At 43.2% G+C, this 25,765-nt stretch overlaps 2 protein-coding genes across 7 annotated transcripts in view; one reads left to right on the forward strand and one right to left on the reverse strand.

The window, feature by feature from the left end:
• Nucleotides 1-9,143: 9,143 nt before the first annotated feature.
• Nucleotides 9,144-22,120, forward strand: LOC124012083 (dysbindin-like). 5 transcript variants are annotated; one of them, XM_046325474.1, is made up of 7 exons: nucleotides 9,187-9,210; nucleotides 9,372-9,471; nucleotides 14,025-14,098; nucleotides 15,509-15,628; nucleotides 19,823-20,026; nucleotides 21,462-21,605; nucleotides 21,711-22,120. In XM_046325474.1, the coding sequence occupies exons 4-7, from the start codon at nucleotides 15,601-15,603 to the stop codon at nucleotides 21,956-21,958; spliced, it is 624 nt and encodes a 207-aa protein (XP_046181430.1). In that variant the 5' UTR covers nucleotides 9,187-9,210; nucleotides 9,372-9,471; nucleotides 14,025-14,098; nucleotides 15,509-15,600; the 3' UTR covers nucleotides 21,959-22,120. The 5 variants fall into 5 exon arrangements, with proteins under 5 accessions (XP_046181428.1, XP_046181426.1, XP_046181425.1 ...); XM_046325472.1 differs by having other exon boundaries at nucleotides 9,144-9,471; XM_046325469.1 differs by lacking the exons at nucleotides 14,025-14,098; nucleotides 15,509-15,628 and having other exon boundaries at nucleotides 9,148-9,210.
• Nucleotides 22,121-22,877: 757 nt separating this feature from the next.
• Nucleotides 22,878-25,765, reverse strand: part of LOC124012148 (protein Jumonji-like) — a 96,789-nt gene continuing 93,901 nt past the window's right edge. For both annotated transcript variants that reach the window (XM_046325612.1, XM_046325611.1), the window contains one exon: nucleotides 22,878-25,521. In XM_046325612.1, coding sequence (XP_046181568.1) covers nucleotides 25,339-25,521 — 183 coding nt within the window. In that variant the 3' untranslated portion in view covers nucleotides 22,878-25,338. The remainder of the gene's footprint in view (nucleotides 25,522-25,765) is intronic.

A 25,765-nucleotide genomic window follows, 5' to 3' on the forward strand; every position in this document is an offset into this window, starting at 1 on the left:
CATTTCTGGCGATCCTATTACTTTCTTTGAAATGGTTGTACTTCTCTCTGCTTTCAGTCGGGGTTCAAGTTCCAAGGAGAGCAGAAACCAAAGCAATAAAAGGGACATATTTCTTAGTGAATAGGCACAAGTAAGTAGGTATTTCAAAAGGGCCGCCGTGTTTACGTCAAAAGAGCGCCTTTAGTCTATTAAAGCTCATGTCCACTTAAGATGAAACTGCCGTTATTGAAATGTGACTTGAATCATCAACGTGCTATCATTGTACTGTGTGTAGAAACTGTAGATGTTTGTACGTATGAGTATAAAATATGTGGACATGAAAAGATCAAGGAAAACACTTTGACAATACTATCAACATGACAGAACACTGTTGTATGTTGTTTTTGTTTTGTAAATGACATATATTGAAAAAAATACGTGAATATATTCTTCAGTAATCGCTCCCATGGGATGCTGAGAATATTTTACAGTGATGCTGACCAGGTGCTGTGTGTATTTATTTTATGTGAGAATTGTTACTTATGCTGGGATTCACACTTGTGGACCATTTGTCTATCCAGTTCTATGAAGAAAATAAATAACTACTGTGGATATAAAACAAAGTCCTTTCCCTGTATTGTATGGTTTTTGATAAGGGCATATTTTGTGTGTGCGCGTGACCATAGGAATCAACAATGCTGAATTCTGCTCTAAGATTTGTAGCAAACACAAGGCCTCATACACATCACTGTACCTTCTATCAGTTAGCAGGAAGGACATCCTTAACCGTAAGGCAACAGAGTCACTATTACATACTTGTCTGTAAGGCCATTTTAAGGCAGCTACCAATATATTGAAGTGCTTTACCTTCGCTACAGTCTCATGGTCATTACCTTCTGAGATCACAGAACTGTATTTTACATAATGTTCCCAACACAAGAACTGAGTTTGGTAAGAGTGCTTTTTGATTTGCTGCCCCATCATCTTGGAACACTTTGTAGAAGTGCTTATAACTAGATCATTGTATTCTGATTGGTGATTTTAGATCCTGTTTGGATGGCTGCTGACCACAGATTGCACATGTTTATAATATCTTATGCACTTTGTACTGTTCTTCCATTCCGTTCATTATGGTGTTTATGTTGTGCTGTGTCTCATGTGTAACTAACTATATGCATGTTGCATTCTTGGCCAGGGTTCAGTTGAAAAAGAGATGTAAATCTCAATGTGACTAAATAAAAGAGGTGGGCATGGGCCCCATCAAAGAGGTGGGCATGGGCCCCATCAAAGAGGTCAAAGAGGTGGGCATGGGCCCCATCAAAGAGGTCAAAGAGGTGGGCATGGGCCCCATCAAAGAGGTCGAAGAGGTGGGCATGGGCCCCATCAAAGAGGTCAAAGAGGTGGGCATGAGCCCCATCAAAGAGGTCAAAGAGGTGGGCATGGGCCCCATCAAAGAGGTCAAAGAGGTGGGCATGGGCCCCATCAAAGAGGTGGGCATGGGCCCCATCAAAGAGGTGGGCATGGGCCCCATCAAAGAGGTCGAAGAGGTGGGCATGGGCCCCATCAAAGAGGTCGAAGAGGTGGGCATGGGCCCCATCAAAGAGGTCGAAGAGGTGGGCATGGGCCCCATCAAAGAGGTCGAAGAGGTGGGCATGGGCCCCATCAAAGAGGTCGAAGAGGTGGGCATGGGCCCCATCAAAGAGGTCGAAGAGGTGGGCATGGGCCCCATCAAAGAGGTCGAAGAGGTGGGCATGGGCCCCATCAAAGAGGTCAAAGAGGTGGGCATGGGCCCCATCAAAGAGGTCAAAGAGGTGGGCATGGGCCCCATCAAAGAGGTCAAAGAGGTGGGCATGGGCCCCATCAAAGAGGTCAAAGAGGTGGGCATGGGCCCCATCAAAGAGGTCGAAGAGGTGGGCATGGGCCCCATCAAAGAGGTCAAAGAGGTGGGCATGGGCCCCATCGAAGAGGTGGGCATGGGTCCCTTCAAAGAGGTCGAAGAGGTGGGCATGGGCCCCATCAAAGAGGTCGAAGAGGTGGGCATGGGTCCCATCAAAGAGGTCGAAGAGGTGGGCATGGGCCCCATCAAAGAGGTGGGCATGGGCCCCATCAAAGAGGTGGGCATGGGCCCCATCAAAGAGGTGGGCATGGGCCCCATCAAAGAGGTGGGCATGGGCCCCATCAAAGAGGTCGAAGAGGTGGGCATGGGCCCCATCAAAGAGGTGGGCATGGGTCCCATCAAAGAGGTCAAAGAGGTGGGCATGGGCCCCATCAAAGATGTGGACATCAGAGAGAGGGAGGCAGACGGCAGGGAACGGTTATGTCTAATAAAGTCCTGGCCATCGTCGTTGACCATGTATCCAGCGGCTTTACCATGGTGGAGGCTGACACATTAGTTCACCCCAATCTGAAAAGATCAACTGTCAATTCCATCATGAGAACATTTCGCCAAGTAAAATGGTAAGTCTGCAGGATGAGCGCTATGCTTTACCATTACATTTACAATAAATGACATATTGTAATGCAAGTAAATTCAGAAAACATGTTACAGTATACTGTGTACTCTGTTCTACCATCAGAATTGACAGAAGACCAACAACAATCGCCCACCTTTTGAAGGGGCACCAGGTGTCTATGAAAAGTATTTACCTGGTGCCTTTTGAGAGAAACGGCGACCGGGTGATACAACTGAGGGCCGAGTATGTTCCGGTACAGCACTATATACTGTATTACTGTTACTATTTGATACACATGCTACTTCACAATATCATATTGGAACTGTACTGTAAAAAATAACTAACCAAAATATATTTTTAAAGGGTGATGGTGCTTGATGCTGCTGTGAACCATCACAAGTATATATTTTTAGATGAAGCGGGCTTCAACCTGGCCAAAACTTGGCGCCGTAGGCGGAACCTCATCGGCTAATGGGCGACCGTCCAAGTGCCTGGAAAACGTGGGGGAAACATCTCCATGTGCACATACAGTATCTCTGAAGATGGTGTGTTAGGACGTAGGCCATTACTTGGATCCGACAACGCTGCACACCTCATTGTGTTTCTCATTTAACTTGAACAGGCTCGTCAGTGTGAAGGGGTCACCTATGTCATTGTGTGGGACAATGTCAGGTTCCACCATGCAAAGGTGGTTCAGGCATGGTTTCGGGCCCATCCCTGAATCGTGATCCTGTACCTGCCCCCGTACTCTCCTTTCCTCAACCCTATTGAGGATTTATTTTCAGCATGGAGTTGGAAGGTGTACAATCACCATCCCCATGAGCATGACACTCTCCTTCTGGCCATGGATGAGGGATGCAACGGCATCAATGCAGACCAATGTCAAGCTTGGATTCGCCAGGCCAAAAGGTTTTTCCCACGGTGCATGAAAAATGAGGACATTCACTGTGATGTGGATGAGAATTTATGGGCAAATGCTCAAGACAGGCTTGATGCAAATTAATGCGTGCTAAACGTGTTTTATTTTCATTCATTTAATTTGTTTCATTTAATTTTTACATTTGATTACAGCCAGTACACCTATGTTGCAATTAAATCTGAAAAATAAAATGTTTTTTTTCTTCATTGATCACACCTTTTTAATTTCACATTGGATAAATATTATGTAAATGATAGATTTTCCATTAATTTTGTTGGGTAATGTAAGTCACTAACTCTGAGACCTTGAAGTAGTGGTTCCCCTTGCTCTGCAAGGGCCGCGGCTTTTGTGGAGCGATGGGTAACGATGCTTCGTGGGTGACTTGCTGATGTGTGCAGAGGGTCCCTGGTTCGCGCGCGAGGGGACGGTCTAAAGTTATACGGTTACATAAGGGCAAATTGAAACATGTAGCTTGCATTGTTTGCTATTGGATTAATTGGCAGTTAAACATACTAAATTGAAAAGATATCATTATGTTGTGTTTTGGAGAGTTAACCAATGTTCTCATTACATTTCACAATAAATTTATATTTTTTATCAATAATTGTGTGGTGAGAGATGTTGACAATCCAAAGTAATGCATAATGACAGGTTTTGAAGGAAAGACGGGCTGCGTTACGAGTCTGACCAGTTTGAAGTGTTGTACTAAGAGTTGTGAAAATGTATCACATACTTGTGAAAATAGTACCAAAGCAATTTTAAAAACTATTTGCCCTGACCTTTCACTGTAGTTTTTACATTTTGTATCATGTTAAATATTAGCCCCTATTGGAAGCCACCGTCAGTTATACCCACATACTATACATTTATAACTGTCACGTTAATGTTAGTTTCCTTACATTTTGCATCATTCCATTACATCTTTAGTTTACATTTCTCTCCTCTGTCATGTTCATGTGGTTGTTCCTGAGGATTGCTAGCAATAGTCAGGGTTGGATTACTGAACCAGGGTCCCCCAATCCAAAAACATAGTTGGAAATTGGGGTGCCCCGGAAATTAGCTTTAAAACGTCAAAAATGTCTCTCGGCCTCATGGCAAAATGTGAAGAAAAGCATGAGATGAGCTATAACTCCCCTCCCTCTCTCTCCCGAGCTTCCGCTCGCCTCCAGCACACATGCACTGTTGGGGTGAGTGACTGAACTTACAATGGCTAGCCCCAAGTCGTTATATATTTGAAAAAATTATTGTGCATTTTGATATTTGCATCATGACACCTGCATGCTTTGTTGACCACTAACTTTCTTTACCCAACCGTGGGACAGACCATGTTTGTTCCCACACTCGGGACTCTGACTCTCTATTGGTTTCACAGACTTTTGGCCTCCCATTCCATTCTAACCACCTCTAGCCGGCTTTGTATTCATGTTACCTGATGAAATTGCTATATAATATGATCTTGTTGCCATCTAATGCACATTCAGATGTCATAAATCAGCACTGCAGAGCTCTCCCTGTACTATGCTGTGCCTTGATGGTGTTACTGTTGATGATATCTTGAAATGTGCATGTACACCCTGTCCCATCTACTGCTGCTAGCCCCAATTCTGACTTATGCTCTGATATCTGCTTTACTGATTTCTCCAATCCAGATGTGTTGGTCATTACTGAGACGTGGTTAAGGAAGAGTGTTTTGAATATTGATGTTAACCTTTCTGGTTATAACCTTTTTCGGCAAGACAGATCTTCTAAAGGTGGGGGAGTGGCAATCTTTACCAAGGATCACCATCAGTGCTCGGTTGTCGCACCCAAGTCTGTCCACAAACAATTTGATTTGCTGGTTTTAAGTATTAAAATTTCAAATAGCTCTTTGCTGACCGTTGCTGGGTGCTGTCGTCCTCTATCAGCACCGGCCTGTACCCTACCTGCCCTAAGCTCTCTCCTGGCCCTTGACCCCAAGTCTGAATTTGTCCTGCTAGGTGAACTAGAACTGGGACATGCTTAAACCAATGTTGTGTTGCTATTGGCCAAAGCTTTTGATACGGTAAACCGTTCCATTTTTGTGGGCCGGCTAAGGAGTATTGGTAATATATAATATAATAATAATATATATGCGATTTAGCAGATGCTTTTATCCAAAGCGACTTACAGTCATGTGTGCATACATTCTATGTATGGGTGGTCCCGGGGATCGAACCCACTACCCTGGCATTACAAGCGCCATGCTCTACCAACTGAGCTACAGGGGTCTTTGGCCTAGTTTGCCTAACTACCTCTCTCAAAGAGTGCAGTGTATTAAGTCAGAAAATCTGCTGTCTCAGCTATTGCCTGTACCCCAAGGCTCAACCCTAGGCCCCACACTCTTCTCAATTTACATCAACAACATAGCTCAGGCAATAGGAAGCTCTCTCATAGGAGGAGTAGAAGGCCACTCCCCGGATGTTGTGTTAAATGCTCTACAACAAAGCTTTCTTTGTGTCCAACAAGCTTTCTCTACCCTTAACCTTGTTCTGAACCCCTCCAAAACAAAGGTAATGTAGTTTGGTAAGAAGAATGCCCCTCTCCCCACAGGTGTGATTACTGCCTCTGACGGTTTACAGCTTGAGGTAGTCACCTCATACAAGTACTTAGGAGTATAGCTAGACAGTGCATTGTCCTTCTCTCAGCACATATCAAAGCTGCAGGCTAAAGTTAAATCTAGACTTGCTTTCCTCTATCGTAATTGCTCCTCTTTCACCCCAGCTGCCAAATTAACCCTGATTCAGATGACCATCCTACCCATAATTTATAGATCGATAGGTAAGGGTGCTCTCGAGCGGCTCGATGTTCTTTACCATTTGGCCATCAGATTTGCCACCAATGCTCCTTATAGGACACATCATTGCGCTCTATACTCCTCTGTAAACTGGTCATCTCTGTATACCCGTCGCAAGACCCACTGGTTGATGCTTATTTATAAAAACCCCTTAGGCCTCACACCCCCCATCTGAGATATCTACTTCAGACCTCATCCTCCACATACAACACCCATTCTACCAGTCACAATCTGTTAAAAGTCCCCAAAGCACACACATCTTTGGGTCGCTTGTCTTTCCAGTTCGCTGCAGATTGCGACTGGAACGAGCTGCAACAAACACTCGAACTGGACAGCTTTATCTCAATCTCTTCATTCAAAGACTCAATCATGGACACACTTACTGACAGTTGTGGCTGCTTCACGTGATGTATTGTTGTCTCTACCTTCTTGCCCTTTGTGCTGTTGTCTGTGCCCAATCATGTTTGTACCATGTTTTGTGCTGCTACCATGCTGTGTTGTCATGTGTTGCTGCCTTGCTATGTTGTTGTCTTAGGTCTCTCTTTATGTAGTGATGTGTGGTTTGTCTTATATTTCTATGTTATATATTTTTTTAAATTATCATTTTTAATCCCTTTTGGTAGGCCGTCATTGTAAATAAGAATTTGTTCTTAACTGACTTGCCTAGTTAAATAAAGGGTAAATAAAACATTTAAAAAATGTAATAAATAAAACCGCAACAACAACAAAACATCTCTGCACAATGTGTTGAAATGCAGGAAGTTGGCTGATCACGCCTGCAGAGCCCGTTATGCACCTGCATAAGGTACAGTACCAATCAAAAGTTTGGACACACCTTCACCTACATTCCATGTTTTTTTTTATTTTATTTAAACTATTTTCTATATTGTAGAATAATAGCGGATACATCAAACTATGAAATAATACACAAGGAATTGTGTAGAAACCAAAAAAGAGTTAATCAAATCAAAATATATTTGATATTTTTCAAAGTAGCCACCCTTTGCCTCGATGACAGCTTTGCACACTCTTAGCATTCTCTCAACCAACTTCATGAGGTAGTCACCTGGAATGCATTTCAATTAACAGGTGCGCCTTGTGGAATTTCTTTCCTTTTCAATGTGTTTGAGCCAATCAGTTGATTTGTGACAAGATAGGGGTGGTATTCAGAAGATAGCCCTACTTGGTGAAAGACAAAGTCCATATTATTGCAAGAACAGCTCAAATAAGCAAAGAGAAACAACAGTCCATTATTACTTTAAGACATGAATGTCAGTCAATCCGGAAAATTTGTCAAAAACCATCAAGCACTATGATGAAACTGGCTCTCATGAGGCCCACCACAGGAAAGGAAGACCCAGAGTTACCTCTGCTGCAGAGGATATGTTCATTAGAATTTACCAGCCTCAGAAATTGCAGCCCAAATAGATGCTTCACAGAGTTCAAGAAACAGACACATCTCAACATCAACTGTTCAGAGGAGTCTGCATGAATTAGGTCTTCATGGTAGAATTGTAGCAAAGAAACCACTACTAAAGGACACCAATAAGAAGAAGAGACTTGCTTGTGCCAAGAAACATGAGCAATGGACATTAGATCGGTGGAAATCTGTCTGATGAGTCCAAATTTGAGATCTTTTGTTCCAACCGATATGTCTTTGTGAGACGCAGAGTAGGTGAACGGATGATCTCCGCATGTGTAGTTCACACCATGAAGCATGGAGGAGGAGGTGTGATGGTGTGTGTGTGCTTTGCTGGTGACACTGTCAGTGATTTATTTAGAATTCAAGACACTTTTAACCAGCATGACTACCACAGCATTCTGCAGCTATACCCCATCCCTTCTGGTTTGCACTTAGTGGGACTATCATTTGTTTTTCAACAGAACAATGACCCAACACATCTCCAGGCTGTGTAAGAGCTATTTGACCAAGAAGGGGAGTGATGGAGTGCTGCATCAGATGACCTGGCCTCCACAATCACCCGATCTCAACCCAATTGAGATGGTTTCAGATGAGCTGGACCACAGAGTGAAGGAAAAGCAGCCAACAAGTGCTCTGCATATGTGGGAACTCCTTCAAGACTGTTGGAAAAAGCATTCCAGGTGAAGCTGGTTGAGAGCATGCCAAGAATGTGCAAATCTGTCATCAAGGAAATGGGTGTCAACTTTGAAGAATCTAAAATCTCAAATATTTTTGGGGGGTTACTACATGATTCCATATGAGTCATTTCATTTTTTTGATATCTTCACTATTATAGTAACAATATATAGTATATATAGTAACAATAAAGAAAAACCCTTGAATGAGTAGGTGTGTCCAAACGTTTGACTGGTTCTGTAAGTCTGAATACTAACTACTGAGAAGTGGTAGTCCTTCTGTAGCTCAGTTGGTAGAGCATGGCGCTTGTAACGCCAGGGTAGTGGGTTCGATCCCCGGGACCACCCATACGTAGAATGTATGCAAACATGACTGTAAGTCGCTTTGGATAAAAGTGTCTGCTAAATGGCATATATTATATTATTATTATAGAAGTGCGTAGGAAATAAAAGGCATACATTTCCTAAATCTGAATTGGGCCCTAAGGGAAGAGGGAGGAGAGAAGAAGAGAGAAGAAGAGGGGCTGATTTTTGTTATGATGTTCAGCCTTATTGGATTTGGATTATTGTCCAGACAGATGTAAATGATAACAACACATCATATCAGAGGTTATCTTACTCCTCCTCTCTCTGTCTTACATGTGCACAAATGCACACACTCACACTTTTTGCTTCTCTTTGCTTCTCCCGGCTCTTATCGGAGCTCTATGACTGTGGCTCTTAGCCATGTGATTGGTACATTCCCAGCTCCCAGCCATGTGATTGATACATTCCCAGCTCCTAGCCTTTGATTGGTCCATTCCCAACTCCTAGCCATGAGATTGGTCCATCCCCAGCTCCTAGCCGTGCTGAAGCCTCTCTGTCTCCACAGCCAGACCATTCAGCCTGCAGGCAGCAGCTCAACCCTTTCAGACAGCCAGTGTGGGGGAGAACGTTGCTGCCGTACTCCTGTGTGTGAGAGTGTGTGTGTATAATACTGTATATGTGCATGACTGTGTGTGTGAGACAGTGTTTTAAGCAGCCTCTTAGGATGAGCGCAGAGGGAGACAGACGGTGCTGTGATTGAGAGTTGGTAACATCGCCTCTCTTTGCCGCCTCACCCTGTCCACAGCCCATCCTGCCCTCCTCTCCCTTTCCTCTGGCTCTGATCTACAACACCGCTGGGATGTCTTCTTCTCCAGGATCCATGGACGGCAGCCAGAGGAATAGCTGTAGGTACCCACCATAGATATACGTACAGTATATATGCATATAATACAGCGCTAGAATTATATTTCTATGGTACTGACACCCGCTTGTATTGGTTTATTTCTTTATTGTTTTCTGTTTGTGTCATAATGTCTACATGCTAATAATGTATGGTGGAATCGCAGATGTTGATCCATGCATGATTATTAGATAGTTGTAATATTTGTAGATATGCTTCTTCTTTTTCCTGGTAGCCTTTTTTTATCTGGTTTTCTTTTCAATATTTTAAATCTGAACTTTGATAATGGTCACAGTTGTCACAAAAATGTAGTCATTTTTTGGTGGCAGTAGATGAATCTTGAAACGGGTTGGATTTAGATTCAAACGCGCACGGAATTCATATCAACATTATTTGATGTCAAATATTTGGAGTGAAGAGGATAAGATGCAAGCCTTCAACCACAACTGAACACACAGTAATACTAAGATACGTATGTTATTAATGAATAACAAAATGTCTGGGATGGAAATGATTGGTGCTGTAACTACCAGTGATTGATTGGTGATGTGACTTATTGTGACAGCTCAGTGTGGGCGCACACACACACACACACACACACACACACACACACACACACACACACACACACACACACACACACACACACACACACACACACACACACACACACACACACACACACACACACACACACACACACACACAGAGAATGAAAGCTTTTTATTGCTTTCATTATTATTGAACCCCCCACATCCCTTCTCCTTCTGCCCTTCCATCTATCCATCCATCCCCCCTCCACCGCTCCCTATCTCCTTCCATCCATCCACCCATCCATCCCCTCCTCCACATCTCCTTCCATCCATCCACCCATCCATCCATCCCCCTCCTCCATCTCCTTCCATCCATCCACCCCCCTCCTCCACCACTCCCTCCTCCACCTCTCCACCACCATGTTCAACTCCCTCCTCCCTATCCCCTTCCTTCCATCCACCCATCCATCCATCCCCTTTATATGTCTCAGAACATTCATGTTCCATGGTCTGTTAACACAGCCACACATTTTGAAAGCAGAATATTGGATGGTTTCGATGGAATGGTTTGACAGTGTTTAAGAATGATATGGGACAGGACAGAGCTAAGAAAGGACAGGACAGGAAAAAGATGGGACAGGACAGGAAAAAGATGGGACAGGATGGAGGTAGGAGAGGACAGGAAAAAGATGGGACAGGACAGAGATAGGACAGGGCAGTATAGAACAGGACAGGAAGAAAGGACAGGACATTGAACATTGGTCTCTGTAATCCATTGAAAAGCTTCACAATAACAGTGCTGTAGAGGAGAGGGAACATTAGCTGGTGGCTCTGAATATCCCTCTATGATGAAAGCCAGAGGGAACCAACAACATTAGCAAAGCCAAAGAGAGAAAAGCCAAAGAGAGAAAATGAAAGAAGAAGCAACTGTATATTGAAGGAATTAAAGTTTGCCCCCAAAGCATTGTTTGCGGTGTGGTTGTGTGTGCATGTGGCATGTGCGCTTGTGTGTATGTGTGTGGTTTGGTTTTTACTATCCTTGTTGGTATCAGAAGTCCTCACAAGGCTAGTAAAACGAGGAAATGTTATGAAATGAGTTACTGCAGTCTGGAGTATTTTAGTATATTTGACAGATGTTGGCACACCTGACGAATGCCATGATGCCTACACTGGGTTAGGGTTAGAGATGTATCCTGTATTCTGGGTTAGTCTTGGTTAACCCAGAAATAAAGTCCCACATAATTGGCCACCTGCTTGATTAAGTTCTGGGTCCATACGTGTGAAGAGAAGAGATGAAAAGATGCTAGAACGAGGAGCAGAACTGTCGCTCCATCCTCTCTCTTTGCAAGTTAATGTCCCCTCCCCTTACGAAATTCGAAAGATACCAACACCTGTAAAATCGTGATTTTTCCAAATAACCAGTGACAACCAAAAAAAAAAAAAAAAACTGTTGCTTCTCGTTATCCCGCGCATCCCATTCCTTCCCGATAGATTCTATGGTACCAGTTATGCATACATACAGTTGAAGTCGGAAGTTTACATACACTTAGGATGTAGTCATTAAAACAAATTTTTCAACCACTCTACAAATTTCTTGTTAACAAACTATAGTATTGGCAAGTCGGTTAGGACATCTACGTTGTGCATGACATAAGTAATCTTTCCAACTATTGTTTCTGGACAGATTATTTCACTTATCATTCACTGTATCACAATTCCAGTGGGTCAGAAGTTTACATAAACTAAGTTGACTGTGCCTTTAAACAGCTTGGAAAATTCCAGAAAATGATGTCATGGCTTTAGAAGCTTCTGATAGGTTAATTGATATAATTTGAGTCAACTGGAAGGGTACCTGTGGATGTATTTCAAGGCCTACCTTCAAACTCAGTGCCTCTTTGCTTGACATCATGGGAAAATGAAAAGAAATCAGCCAAGACCTCAAAAAAATAATTGTAGACCTCCACAGGTCTGGTTCATCCTTGGGAGCAATTTCCAAATGCCTGCAGGTAGCACGTTCATCTGTACGCAAGTATAAACACCATGGGACCACGCAGCCGTCATACCGTTCAGGAGGGAGACTCATTCTGTCTCCTAGAGATGAACGTACTTTGGTGCGAAAAGTGAAAATCAATCCCAGAACAACAGCAAAGGCCCTTGTGAAGATGCTGGAGGAAACAGGTACAAAACGATCTATATCCACAGTAAAACAAGTCCTATATCGACAACCTGAAAGGCCGCTCAGCAAGGAAGAAGCCACTGCTCCAAAACCGACATAAAAAAGCCAGACTACGGTTTGCAACTGCACATGACGACAAAGATCGTATTTTTTGGAGAAATGTCCTCTGGTCTGATGAAAAAAAAATAGAACTGTTTGACCATAATGACCATTGTTAAGTTTGGAGAAAAAAGGTGGAGGCTTGCAAGCTAAAGAACACCATCCCAACCGTGCTTCACGGTTGGGATGGGGGTGCTTTGCTGCAGGAGGTACTGATGCACTTCACAAAATAGATGGCATCACGAGGAAGGACAATTATGTGGATATATTGAAGCAACATCTCAAGACATCAGTCAGGATGTTAAAGCTTGGTCACAAATGGGTCTTCCAAATGGACAATGACCCCAAGCATTCTCACAAAGTTCTGGCAAAATGCTAAAAACAACAATGTCAAGGTATTGGAGTGGCCATCACAAAGCCCTGACCTCAATCCCATAGAAAATCTGTGAGCAGAACTAAAAAGGCGTGTGTGAGCAAGGAGGCCTACACACCTGATTCAGTTACACCATCTCTGTTAGAAGGAATGGGCCAAAATTCACGCAACTTATCGTGGGAAGCTTGTGGAAGGCTACCCAAAACATTTGACCCAAGTTAAAAAATGTAAAGGCAATGCTACCAAATACTAATTGAGTGTATATAAACTTCTGACCCACTGGGAATGTGATGAAAGAAATAAAATTCCACATTTCTAAAATAAAGTGGTGATCCTAACTGACCGAAGACAGGGAATTTTTACTCTGATTAAATGTCAGGAATTGTGAAAAACTGAGTTTAAATGTATTTGGCTCAGGTGTTTGTAGACTTCAACTGTATATCTGTACACGAGAGATGAACACTGGGATGAGATTATCTATCATTGATACTCTTCTAAAAGACTGTTGTAGAACCATAATGCCTCTTGCTTCGACAGGGCTCTCCAGAGATGATTTAGCATAACTTGTGTGTGAGTTTGTTTTCCAGTAAAACTAAGTATCATCTGAAATGGTGATACTGCAAGGTAATGGAATATTCATATACAGAGAGGCTCTAATCTACTGTCTGCTCGGTTAGGGAGGAGACACACAGAGGCTGAGGCTTGACACACTGCTCTCTTAACCAGCCATGCTAATGAAAACTGGCAACCGTATCAGCATGCATGCACCCACCCTGCCACAGGAGTCATTCGAGTAAGGACATCACAGCTGGCCAAACCCTCCCCTAACCTAGACAATTGTGCACTGCTACATGGGTCTCCCGGTCACAGCCGGCAGTGACACAGCCCAGGATCGAACCCGGGTCTGTAGTGACACCTCAAGAACTGTGATGCAGTGCATTAGGCCTCTGCGCCACTAGGGAGGCCCTTCCAAGCAGCCCAATTCTGATCTTTTTCACTAATTGATCTTTTGACCAATCAGTTTAGCTTTGGAAAAGATCTGATGTAAAATCTTCTTAGTGGACAAAAATATTAGAATTGGCCTGCCTGTGTAAACGCAGCCAGATAGGTATTGGGTCAGTAAGGAAGGATCAAACCAAATCAAATTTGTCACATGCTTTATAAACAGCAGGTATAAACTAACAGTGAAATGCTTACTTAGGAGAAGGTGACACATTGGAATGTGTTGCAGTGCAAGGAGTTTTAACAGACTAAGAAGTTGGAAACAGTGGAATATTACCAGTGATATACTGTGTGGTACTACTTTGTACTGGTTGCTTGGTTACTTGCAGATTTGGCAGTGATGTTCCCTACTCATGGTTCTCTCTCCCACTCAGGGTTAGTGCTGATTGTCCATCGGGCTTGAGAATGCTGCAAGAAGGAGGAGGAGAAGAAGGAGGAGGAGGAAGAGGTCCATCTTGCATAATATATTCTTTGTCCATAAATGTGTTTAAAATAGGAGATACTATGAGATAAACCATCACTGGAGTCTATGACAATATATGTGTTGGTCACATAAATAAGCCACCATTGGTTTACAGTTGCCTCATTGGTTTAAATTAGTTTGCTGACATAGAACACTGACAGGTCCAGCAATGAAGTGAGTAAGCGGTTGAAAATGAACATTAGATAGTTTAATGGCAGTGAATGCTTAGTGCTCTAATAGATATAGTGCTTGGTAGATATAATGCTTAGTGCTCTAATAGATATAATGCTTAGTGCTCTAATAGATATAGTGCTTGGTAGATATAATGCTTAGTGCTCTAATAGATATAGTGCTTGGTAGATATAATGCTTAGTGCTCTAATAGATATAGTGCTTGGTAGATATAATGCTTAGTGCTCTAATAGATATAATGCTTAGTGCTCTAATAGATATAGTGCTTGGTAGATATAATGCTTAGTGCTCTAATAGATATAGTGCTTGGTAGATATAATGCTTAGTGCTCTAATAGATATAGTGCTTGGTAGATATAATGCTTAGTGCTCTAATAGAAATAGTGCTTGGTAGATATAATGCTTAGTGCTCTAATAGATATAGTGCTTGGTAGATATAATGCTTAGTGCTCTAATAGATATAATGCTTAGTGCTCTAATAGATATAGTGCTTGGTAGATATAATGCTTAGTGCTCTAATAGATATAATGCTTAGTGCTCTAATAGATATAGTTCTTGGTAGATATAATGGTTAGTGCTCTAATATACATAGTTCTTGGTAGATATAATGGTTAGTGCTTTAATATACATAGTTCTTGGTAGATATAATGGTTAGTGCTCTAATATATATAGTATTTGGTAGATATACAGTGAGGGAAAAAAGTATTTGATCCCCTGCTGATTTTGTGTGTTTGCCCACTGATAAAGAAATGATCAGTCTATCATTTTAATGGTGGGTTTATTTGAACAGTGAGAGACAGAATAACAACTAAAAAATCCAGAAAAACACATGTCAAAAATGTTATAAATTGATTTGCATTTTAATGAGGGAAATAAGTATTTGACCCCCTCTCAATCAGAAATATTTCTGGCTGCCAGGTGTCTTTTATACAGGTAACGAGCTGAGACTAGGAGCACCCTCTTAAAGGGACTGCTCCTAATCTCAGATTGTTACCTGTATAAAAGACACCTGTCCACAGAAGCAATCAATCAATCAGATTCCAAATACTTTTTTCCCTGTAATACTGTAATGCTCATTGCTCTAATAGACATAGTTATTGGTAGATATAATGCTTGTTGCTTTAATAGATATAGTGTTTGGTAGATATAATGCTTAGTGCTCTAATAGAGTGTTGTTAATTTGACTCTGCCAGCTCTCTCTCTAGGATGTTGAGTGGGCCTGACAGCAGTAGAGTGACTCAGTTTGCCCCCAGGTTCCCACTCCTACGCTTTTCTTGTCTGCACAAACCAAAGTAGAATGCAGATAGCCTGGGCACTGTGTTCCCGTGAGTACTGTAGTGGAAACTCCTCTCTGTGTGTGTGTGTGTGTGTGTGTGTGTGTGTGTGTGTGTGTGTGTGTGTGTGTGTGTGTGTGTGTGTGTGTGTGTGTGTGTGTGTGTGTGTGTGTGTGTGTGTGTGTGTGTGTGTGTGTGTGTGTTTGCTTTGCCATAATCATTATAGCACATGTACGCTGGATGCAAATGAAGCTATTAAACAAAGCAAACAAAGACAGAGTGGTCTTGTCGTTCTGGCGCCCCCCTCACTGTCATTAATCAGTTCACTTTGTCATGAGCAGCTCACCATCAGTTCACTTTGTCATGAGGCGCTCAATACATGAATGTAATTAATCACGTGTGCCAGAAAGGCACAGATGAGCATGATGCTATCCCTAATCTTAACCCTAGCTTCATATCCACATCACAGTTTAACCCTAGCTTCAATCCTAACCCTAACATTTAGCCTAATCCTAACCCTAGCTTCATGTCCACATCCTGGTTCAACCCTAACCCTTGTCTCAACCACAACTCTAACCCTACAGTAGCTTCATGCCCACATCCCAGTTTAACCCAAGCCTCAACCATGACCCTAACCTTAACCCAAGCTTTATGTCCACATCCCAGTTCAACTCCAGCCTCAATCACTAACCCTAACCCATACGAACTCTCCACTACTGCTTACTGATCCTTTATTTCTAACTCTCCACTACTGCTTACTGATCCTTTACTTCTAACTCTCCACTACTGCTTACTGATCCTTTACTTCTAACTCTCCACTACTGCTTACTGATCCTTCTAACTCTCCACTACTGCTTACTGATCCTTTACTTCTAACTCTCCACTACTGCTTACTGATCCTTTACTTCTAACTCTCCACTACTGCTTACTGATCCTTTACTTCTAACTCTCCACTACTGCTTACTGATCCTTTACTTCTAACTCTCCACTACTGCTTACTGATCCTTTACTTCTAACTCTCCACTACTGCTTACTGATCCTTTACTTCTAACTTCCACTACTGCTTACTGATCCTTTACTCTAACTCTCCACTACTGCTTACTGATCCTTTACTTCTAACTCTCCACTACTGCTTACTGATCCTCTCCTTCTAACTCTCCACTACTGCTTACTGATCCTTTACTTCTAACTCTCCACTACTGCTTACTGATCCTTTACTTCTAACTCTCCACTACTGCTTACTGATCCTTTACTTCTAACTCTCCACTACTGCTTACTGATCCTTTACTTCTAACTCTCCACTACTGCTTACTGATCCTTTACTTCTAACTCTCCACTACTGCTTACTGATCCTTTACTTCTAACTCTCCACTACTGCTTACTGATCCTTTACTTCTAACTCTCCACTACTGCTTACTGATCCTTTACTTCTAACTCTCCACTACTGCTTACTGATCCTTTACTTCTAACTCTCCACTACTGCTCACTGATCCTTTACTTCTAACTCGCCACTATTAACAGCGCAAGTTATTTTCATGTTGGCTACTGCCTTGCTTTAAATCTGAACACTTGTGAGAAAGATACCTGCAATCTAAAAGTAACATTGCATAAATGTACTGCTACAACTGTCAAGAATGTGAGGTTCATCAGGCCACTGGTACATCTCCTTTTTAACCATGCATAACAAATTAATTTCAGAGTAGACAATCCTTCCTTTGAGTTTATAAGAACCAAACTATATGCATTATTTATATGCATTTTAAAAAATCTAATAATAGACAATAATTTGAGCTGATGCGTTTCAGAAGAATAAGGGAGGGAAATTGACAGCGTTGTTCTGTATTGTGTGTAATGTGTCCTCGTGAATGGTGTTTATTGCTAATCTGTTGTCTCTGTGGTGGGATGTGCTTGCGTTAGCCTACTTTCCACTATTGGGCTGGACGAGACAGCTCGATTGTGTAGTCTGGCAACACTCTAAATGGAGACCTGCAATCAGATAATGATGTCCAGTTTCATAGAGGCCCAGCCAAAACCCTCTCACAGAATACTAATATCATTTTACTGCTTATACAGTGACTTCGGAAGGTATTCAGACCCATTGACTTTTTCATATTTGTTTACATTACAGCCGTATTCTAAAAATGATTAAATTAATGTTTTCCCTCAAACTACACACAATACCCCATCATGACAAAGCGAAAACAGGTTTTTAGAAATATTTGCAAATGTTAAAAAAAAACTAAAAACAACATATTTACGTAAGTATTCAGACCGTTTGCTGTGAGACTCGAAATTAAGATCAGGTGCATCCTGTTTCCGTTGATCATCCTTGTTTCTACAACTTGATTGGAGTCCACCGGTGGTACATTTAATTGATTGGACATGATTTGGAAAGCACAAATCTGTTTATATAATTTCCCACAGTTGACAGAGCAAAAACCGAGCTATGAGGTCCAAGGAATTGTCTGCAGAGCTCTGAGACCGGATTGTGTTGAGAGACAGATCTGGGGAAGGGTACTCAAAAATGTCTTCTGCATTGAAGGTCCCCTACCTTTAATTCATCTTCAAAAAAAAGCACAACACAAACACACTTATGCAGGTACACAGGCACACAAACAAAGAAAATCACAGACACTCTGTACACACACGCACACCAACCACACTCAGCAGCACACATACAAAGATAAAGAGTGGAAGGGCAACAGTGAGTGATGGAGTGAAAGAGGGGAAGCTAAAGAAAGAAAGGGGGAGAGAGACTGGGGACAGCTGCTGATAATGGGGACCTCAACTGTACCCGCTCTCTTTCTCTCTCTTTCTCCCACTCTAGCCGTCCCAGTCTCTCTCTCCCTTTCGTGACTTAGATCGTTCTTATATAACGGACTCTCCCCGTCTGAGAGAAACAGTTAGCTGAAGTGACACTGTGTCGTCTGAAATCTCTAGGCTCTGTCATCATCCAGACCGACAGAGATGGTCAGTAGGCTCTGTCATCGTCCAGACCGACAGAGATGGTCAGTAGGCTCTGTCATCGTCCAGACCGACAGAGATGGTCAGTAGGCTCTGTCATCATCCAGACCGACAGAGATGGTCAGTAGGCTCTGTCATCGTCCAGACCGACAGAGATGGTCAGTAGGCTCTGTCATCGTCCAGACCGACAGAGATGGTCAGTAGGCTCTGTCATCGTCCAGACCGACAGAGATGGTCAGTAGGCTCTGTCATCGTCCAGACCGACAGAGCTGGTCAGTAGGCTCTGTCATCGTCCAGACCGACAGAGATGGTCAGTAGGCTCTGTCATCGTCCAGACCGACAGAGAGAGGCTCTGTCATCGTCCAGACCGACAGAGATGGTCAGTAGGCTCTGTCATCGTCCAGACCGACAGAGATGGTCAGTAGGCTCTGTCATCGTCCAGACCGACAGAGACAGACCGACAGAGATGGTCAGTAGGCTCTGTCATCGTCCAGACCGACAGAGATGGTCAGTAGGCTCTGTCATCGTCCAGACCGACAGAGATGGTCAGTAGGCTCTGTCATCGTCCAGACCGACAGAGATGGTCAGTAGGCTCTGTCATCGTCCAGACCGACAGAGATGGTCAGTAGGCTCTGTCATCGTCCAGACCGACAGAGATGGTCAGTAGGCTCTGTCATCGTCCAGACACAGACAGGCAGTTTCTTTTCAAAGGCCCAAGCTCTAGGGCATCTGATATCACAGCATTTTGTATCCAATTATTTCATGCAACAGAGCTACAATAGTGTATATGGGATGCTGTACACACCTGTAATCCACGCTAGTAACCACCTGTAATCAATGCCGGTAATATTTAATTGTTATTTGAGTTTAGCTGTTAAAAGCACAGTGCAGGCAAACATGTGATTTTGTGTTTTATATATATTTCCACACTATGCGGTTGGAATAACACTGTGAAATTGAGAAAATTATGATAATGACCTTTCAATGTATGAGCTGTTTGAAAAGACCGCCTGAAATGTTTGCCTGTTTTGATGGGATGGAGTTTTGGCCTGAATAGTGACTAGACCAATACAGACCAGGTCCAAATCTCTCTGCCAATAACAGCTAGTTTTCAGTTTTCCCCTCCCCACTCAGACCAGAATGTCCTAGCAAAATTCTTGTTTGAGAAGTTGTTTCTTTTTAATAATTTTAATTGAAAAAAATAAAAATCACAGAAATGTACTTCATTTTTACCCAGAAATGCTATTGAGATTTAAATTAAAATATCTTGGCCCTGTGTAGCGGATAAGGTGCCACCCCAGGTGAACGAGGCGGAGCCTGCCCAGGTTAAGTTAAAGGAGGTGGAGTCTAGCCAGTTTAAGCTGCAGGAGGTGGAGCCTGCCCTGGTGAATCTGAAGGAGAGGCAGAAGTTCTTTGAAGAGGCATTCCAGCAAGACATGGATCAGTACCAGTCCACCGGCTACCTGCAGATCAGTGAGAGGAGAGGTGAGAGAGTCCCACCTTAACGCCTTAGCTTCAATGGAAAAGTATGGTCACAGTGACAGATGGTGTGTGTGTGTACTGGTGCATTTCCAATAAGGATTTTCCCGTGTTTTACCCAAAAGGTTCACACTTTGTTTCGATCTACATGGGCCAGAATCTGGTTTACACTGGGCCATGGCTCCGGCAGACCTGCACCTTCTCAAAACAGATTTGAATTATCAAGACATTGTTGATTTTGCTCACCACAAGTCTTTAGTGTCACACTGTTGATGGAAAAAAAACAGCTTACGTTAAGATAAAACACTGGCGACTCACTGGTGTGGGGGTAAGTCTCATTGGAAAAGCACCGGTTGTGTGTGCGTGACTGGCTAGTAACAATTCCCTCTCTCTTTACTCTGCCCCACCCTGCTGTCCTGCCCTGCTCTCCTCGTATCCTTGAGGTATGCCACCTCAGCTGTCAGTCATCCCTCACAGTGTACTGTGTGTTTGTAACGCGTGATAACACCAGTGTTACAACAGATACTGTTCCTGCAAGGTGATGAATCCAGGACAATGATTAAACAGACACAAAACTGGAATAACTTCAGACAGGATAGAACCATACAGACACCGCCTGGAATAACTTCAGACAGGATAGAACCATACAGACACCGCCTGGAATAACTTCAGACAGGATAGAACCATACAGACACCGCCTGGAATAACTTCAGACAGGATAGAACCATACAGACACCGCCTGGAATAACTTCAGACAGGATAGAACCATACAGACACCGCCTGGAATAACTTCAGACAGGATAGAACCATACAGACACCGCCTGGAATAACTTCAGACAGGATAGAACCATACAGACACCGCCTGGAATAACTTCAGACAGGATAGAACCATACAGCCTGGAATAATTTACGACAGGATAGAACCATACAGAACACCGCCTGGAATAACTTACGACAGGATAGAACCATACAGACACCAGGCTGGAATCAATTTAGACAGGATAGAACCAAAAAGACACCGCCTGGAATAACTTCAGACAGGATAGAACCCTAGACACCAGGCTGGAATCAATTTAGACAGGATAGAACCCTACAGATTTCAACCTGGAACAATTTCAGGGTTTCTGGCAAGTCAGTGAGGATTGATTAAAACCATTTTTCGGATGAAGATCAGCTCTTTTAACAGAACATGATTTCTTGACGGTTGGGTTTGAATAATCTGAAGGTTTGAAGAATAGGCAGTTAGCTAGCATGCAAGATTCTGTTGCGGGTTCAAATATAAATATTTGCCGAACGCAGTAAATGATTTTGGCTTTTTATTTGTTTGAGAGTTTTAAAACAAAAAGGCTTCGAGGCTCTTCCTGGACTCAGCCCCTTGCCGTTGTGTTCTTGGTGAATTGCTGTATGCGTTGGTGACTAACACATGTGTCTTGCTGCTCAGGGCCAATAGGCAGCTTTTCATCCATGGAGGTGAACGTAGACATGCTGGAGCAGATGGACCTGACGGACATGTCCGACCATGAGAGCCTTGATGTCTTCCTCCACTCTGGGGGAGAGGACAACAGCGTTGCCTCGCCCATGCTGGGTATGACACAGACACACATATAAACAAACATGCACAGTAAACAGCAACGTCATACTTCGATTAGTTCTCGGGCACTGCACAAAACATCCCTCCTCTGTCTCTCAGGTCCAGACGTGGAGTCATTAACCACAGAGATCACACTGCAGGTTCCCACCCAGGCTGAGCTAAGACACACGCTCTCCTCCCTGTCATCCACAGACAGGCAGGACACCAAGGCTAGCGAGGATGAAGGGGGTAGGGAGGACCACATCCACTGTACTGCCGGGGTACAATCATACGAAACAGAGGTTCCCCCCCAACACAGGCCTAGCAGGGAGGCCACTGCTCCAGCCACCCAGAAACCAGCCACTTAAACACTGAGGTCAGCAGCTCACAGGCCACGTAAGGGCCAAGGTAGAAACGAAGACACTGAACTGCCCAAAACCCTGCAAGGACTGGTTGCGATGCATGGAAGAAGAGATGCATCATTTATGTTCACTGTATTTTCATCCGTTTTGTAAATAACTAATTCCATGTTGAACATTGTGGTTACAGTATTATTCCCCCCACATCTCTTGACTTGGTAATAAACATTTCACCCCCTTGTACTGCCATTTCTCATACTGATCCCTTCGTGCTATTTCAGAATGAAATTAAACTGGAATAGAACGACAATGTTCCATAGTCCCGCTCTACTAGTCTGTTGATTTATAACCCAGCCTGAACCCTTTGAACACAGCTGACCGGCGCCACCGCAGACGGGCGCTTACGTACATTCCGTTTCTTTTCTTTACTAGAGGCCATTGCACACACCTGAATATGTTTTCAAAACATGATTATATTATACAGCTGCTCGAAGCAGCCAGCACTGCCTGCTAATGGCTCACAGGTGTGGGTGATTGGCAGGTTATTGCAGAGTGAGAGGTGGACTAAGTATCCTCTCGGCCTGGTTGGGTCTTACAGTGTTGGTTTGACACCTTTTTGTTATTACACCTTTTAGATATTTCCATTTTTGCTATCACCATTTGAACTTAAATGGGTCTGGTAGGGCTGGCCGTCTAGAGTGTCAGGACAGAACTCGCCCTGGACCCTGGTAAGTACACTGTTTCCTGGGTACATTAAAGACATCTGTCCGCTTACCCTTGTTTGACACTGAATGCACACACTTGTATCAGGCTTGGACCCCTAGACATTGACTATACCTATTTCTAGAATGGCTAACTAGTTTCGTAACATGACAGCTTCAGAACACCACAACGACAGACACGCAGGTTCAAAAGAAAAGACAGTGAATTGTCTGTACGTTTTTATTAAACCTTTAGTACAAACTGCAAAAGTAAAAAACTGGCAATATAACCAACATGAACTCTTTCCAAGTGGAAGGAAAGATGGAGACGCAGTGCTAATAAATTAACTTGCCAGACCGTGAGCAATAGTTTATACTGTAGAAAAAGAAAATTGCAAAGAAATCTGAATAAAATACATTGTAAGGCCATAAAAACTTAACCACTTTTGTTGAAAACGACCGACTTGGTTTTCATTAAATATTCCTAAAACAGTTCAGTCTTCTGTAAAGGACAACAACCACCAACAAACTGGATAATAGGATCACCTTGTCAGCCACCACTGGCAAGCTCAGTGCAACATGAGGAGCTACTACATTGTTGAATTTTCAGTACATTTTTGTGAACATATGTTCCCTTTTCTTTAAAAAAGTAAAGCTAAAGGAAAAAAATAACTTTAAAAAAAACTAGGGGGCCATAGCTACTCCATATCTTTGTCTTAGTGATGTAAGCAGCACTTAAAATGTATACACGTAACCAGAGCAACCCTGTAAGCATCAAACTCACACACATGAAGAAACTGAAACGTAAGGCTTTTCTTCATCAAGCACTTCCTCCTTTGCTTCCTGTAATACCTTTAAAATGGTATCATTTTCCTTCCTTCACCCCAGAAAAAGGCTTGAGTATTTAAAGACATTTACAGGATTATGTACAAAAATGTATGTTGTGTTGGACCTTCTGCTAAAATAATTCATAATACATCTGAAAAAAAGGGAAAAACCTAAAATACACACCCCAAAACAAAAAAAATATTTCCCTATTTCACATTTCACACCCTTTGACTAGTGACTCTACTCGCACATTAGAACAAAAACACAATCAAAATAGAAAATAATAAAATTATTTATGTTAACTGATACAGATGAAACAGTAGGACTGGAAGAATGGAATGTTAACATGATTGCACATCGAGAAGAGGAGAGCCGAGAACCCTAACCCTATGGGAGAGGAGAGCCTAGAACCCTAACCCTATGGGAGAGGAGAGCCGAGAACCCTAACCCTATGGGAGAGGAGAGCCTAGAACCCTAACCCTATGGGAGAGGAGAGCCTAGAACCCTAACCCTATGGGAGAGGAGAGCCTAGAACCCTAACCCTATGGGAGAGGAGAGCCTAGAGGCTACCGCCCTGTGGGAGAAGGGGCTAGCAGTTAGCCAGCACACCACCTTTCTTTTGTATTGTTATACAGTAATGATAACCAACAGCACCAAAAACAATGGATCTCTTTGTTGAGTATCAGGCACAGTTTTCACTTGCTAGCGAAGGAGGCCTCCCTCCTACTACAGAGACAGAGACCAGCGGCACCGAGGTCTGTATTTCTGACATACAGCCATGGCACCTTGGTCCGTTTGACATACAGCCACGGCACCCCAGGCTGTGTTTCTGACATACAGCCACGGCACCCCAGGCTGTGTTTCTGACATACAGCCACGGCACCCCAGGCTGTGTTTCTGACATACAGCCACGGCACCCCAGGCTGTGTTTCTGACATACAGCCACGGCACCCCAGGCTGTGTTTCTGACATACAGCCACGGCACCCCAGGCTGTGTTTCTGACATACAGCCATGGCACCCCAGGCTGTGTTTCTGACATACAGCCACGGCACCACTAGTTCCACAAGTAACAAAGAAAAAGGAAACAACGATGACAAAATAAACACAGAAGAGTTCCTCAAAATCTAAAAATCAAAGCTAAAATCCCAAATAAAACAAGCCAGCCAAAACACATCTGCCTTTCAAGGTCTACCTGGCGTGGGTTAGGGAACAACAGGCCCTGAACAACAGGCCCTGAACAACAGGCCCTGAACAACAGGCCCTGAACAACAGGCCCTGAACAACAGGCCCTGAACAACAGGCCCTGAACAACAGGAGCTTCTGCAGGCAGAGGAGAATAAAAATAACTAATCTTTAAAAACTAAAGATGAGAGAACTTTGGGTTCTACTTGCGTCATTTCAATAAAATGAAAAAAGGAGCACCTTCTCCACTCATCCCTTTGTTCACAGTTGAGTGACAGATGGCAATGGGACTGACTGCACACATTGGGTGGGGGCAGTGAAAGGGGCACAGCATTTACCTGTGAACGTTTCAATTAATGCTAACCCCCCCCAGAAAAAAAATCAACTGAAAAAAACATTTCCCGTGCTAGTGCAAAAAAAGACTGCTTGCTTTCACAAGTTTGCCATACTAAGGGGGTGGGTGGGGTAGTTTGTCATACTAAGGGGGTGGGTGGGGTAGTTTGCCATACTAAGGGGGTGGGTGGGGTAGTTTGCCATACTAAGGGGGTGGGTGGGGTAGTTTGTCATAGTAAGGTTGCGTGGGAGATTTGGGGCATTATATTTTTTCTTTCTTTAAAAAAAGGACAACAGTGATTCTCCAAGCTAAGATGGAGGGGCAGTGGGGGGTGTTAACGTCCTCATGTGACGGCTGCAGGAGACAGGTGGGAAGAGGAGAGGCGGGACAGGGACACCTCCACGGTCTCCCTCTTCCGGGGTCCACGTTTAGGTGGTGGTTTGATGAGGCTTGCACCATTACATTTCTCATTCGTCTTCCCCAGGGCCTTACCACACACCTGTTTCACCAAACTGTTAATCTGCTCCTGTGGGGGGCACAGCCAGAGAATGGAGGAATTAGACAGAACTTGTGTGTTATAATGAACACTACACTATAAATGAACAAATATCATATTTATCCAAACATTGCACGTTACACCACTCCGGTGGTGAAGGTTCTGATCAATTCTACCCAGATAAGAGCGGGTCATCCCAGCAAACCAAAATTGTTCCAAAAAGTTCTAATGACACAAAAACTGTCCAGTTGTGCTGATGATTATACAATTTTTG

This window comes from Oncorhynchus gorbuscha, linkage group LG24, assembly GCF_021184085.1.
Source record: "Oncorhynchus gorbuscha isolate QuinsamMale2020 ecotype Even-year linkage group LG24, OgorEven_v1.0, whole genome shotgun sequence".
Classification (NCBI taxonomy): domain Eukaryota; kingdom Metazoa; phylum Chordata; class Actinopteri; order Salmoniformes; family Salmonidae; genus Oncorhynchus; species Oncorhynchus gorbuscha.

Excerpts from the sequence above, each read along its gene's own strand:
- LOC124012083 (XM_046325469.1), top strand. The coding sequence starts at position 9,426 with ATGTCTTCTTCTCCAGGATCCATGGACGGCAGCCAGAGGAATAGCT. Across the intron at positions 9,472-19,822 it reads CGGCAGCCAGAGGAATAGCT|CGGATAAGGTGCCACCCCAG; the intron begins GTAGGTACCCAC and ends GGCCCTGTGTAG. Across the intron at positions 21,606-21,710 it reads CGTTGCCTCGCCCATGCTGG|GTCCAGACGTGGAGTCATTA; the intron begins GTATGACACAGA and ends TCTGTCTCTCAG.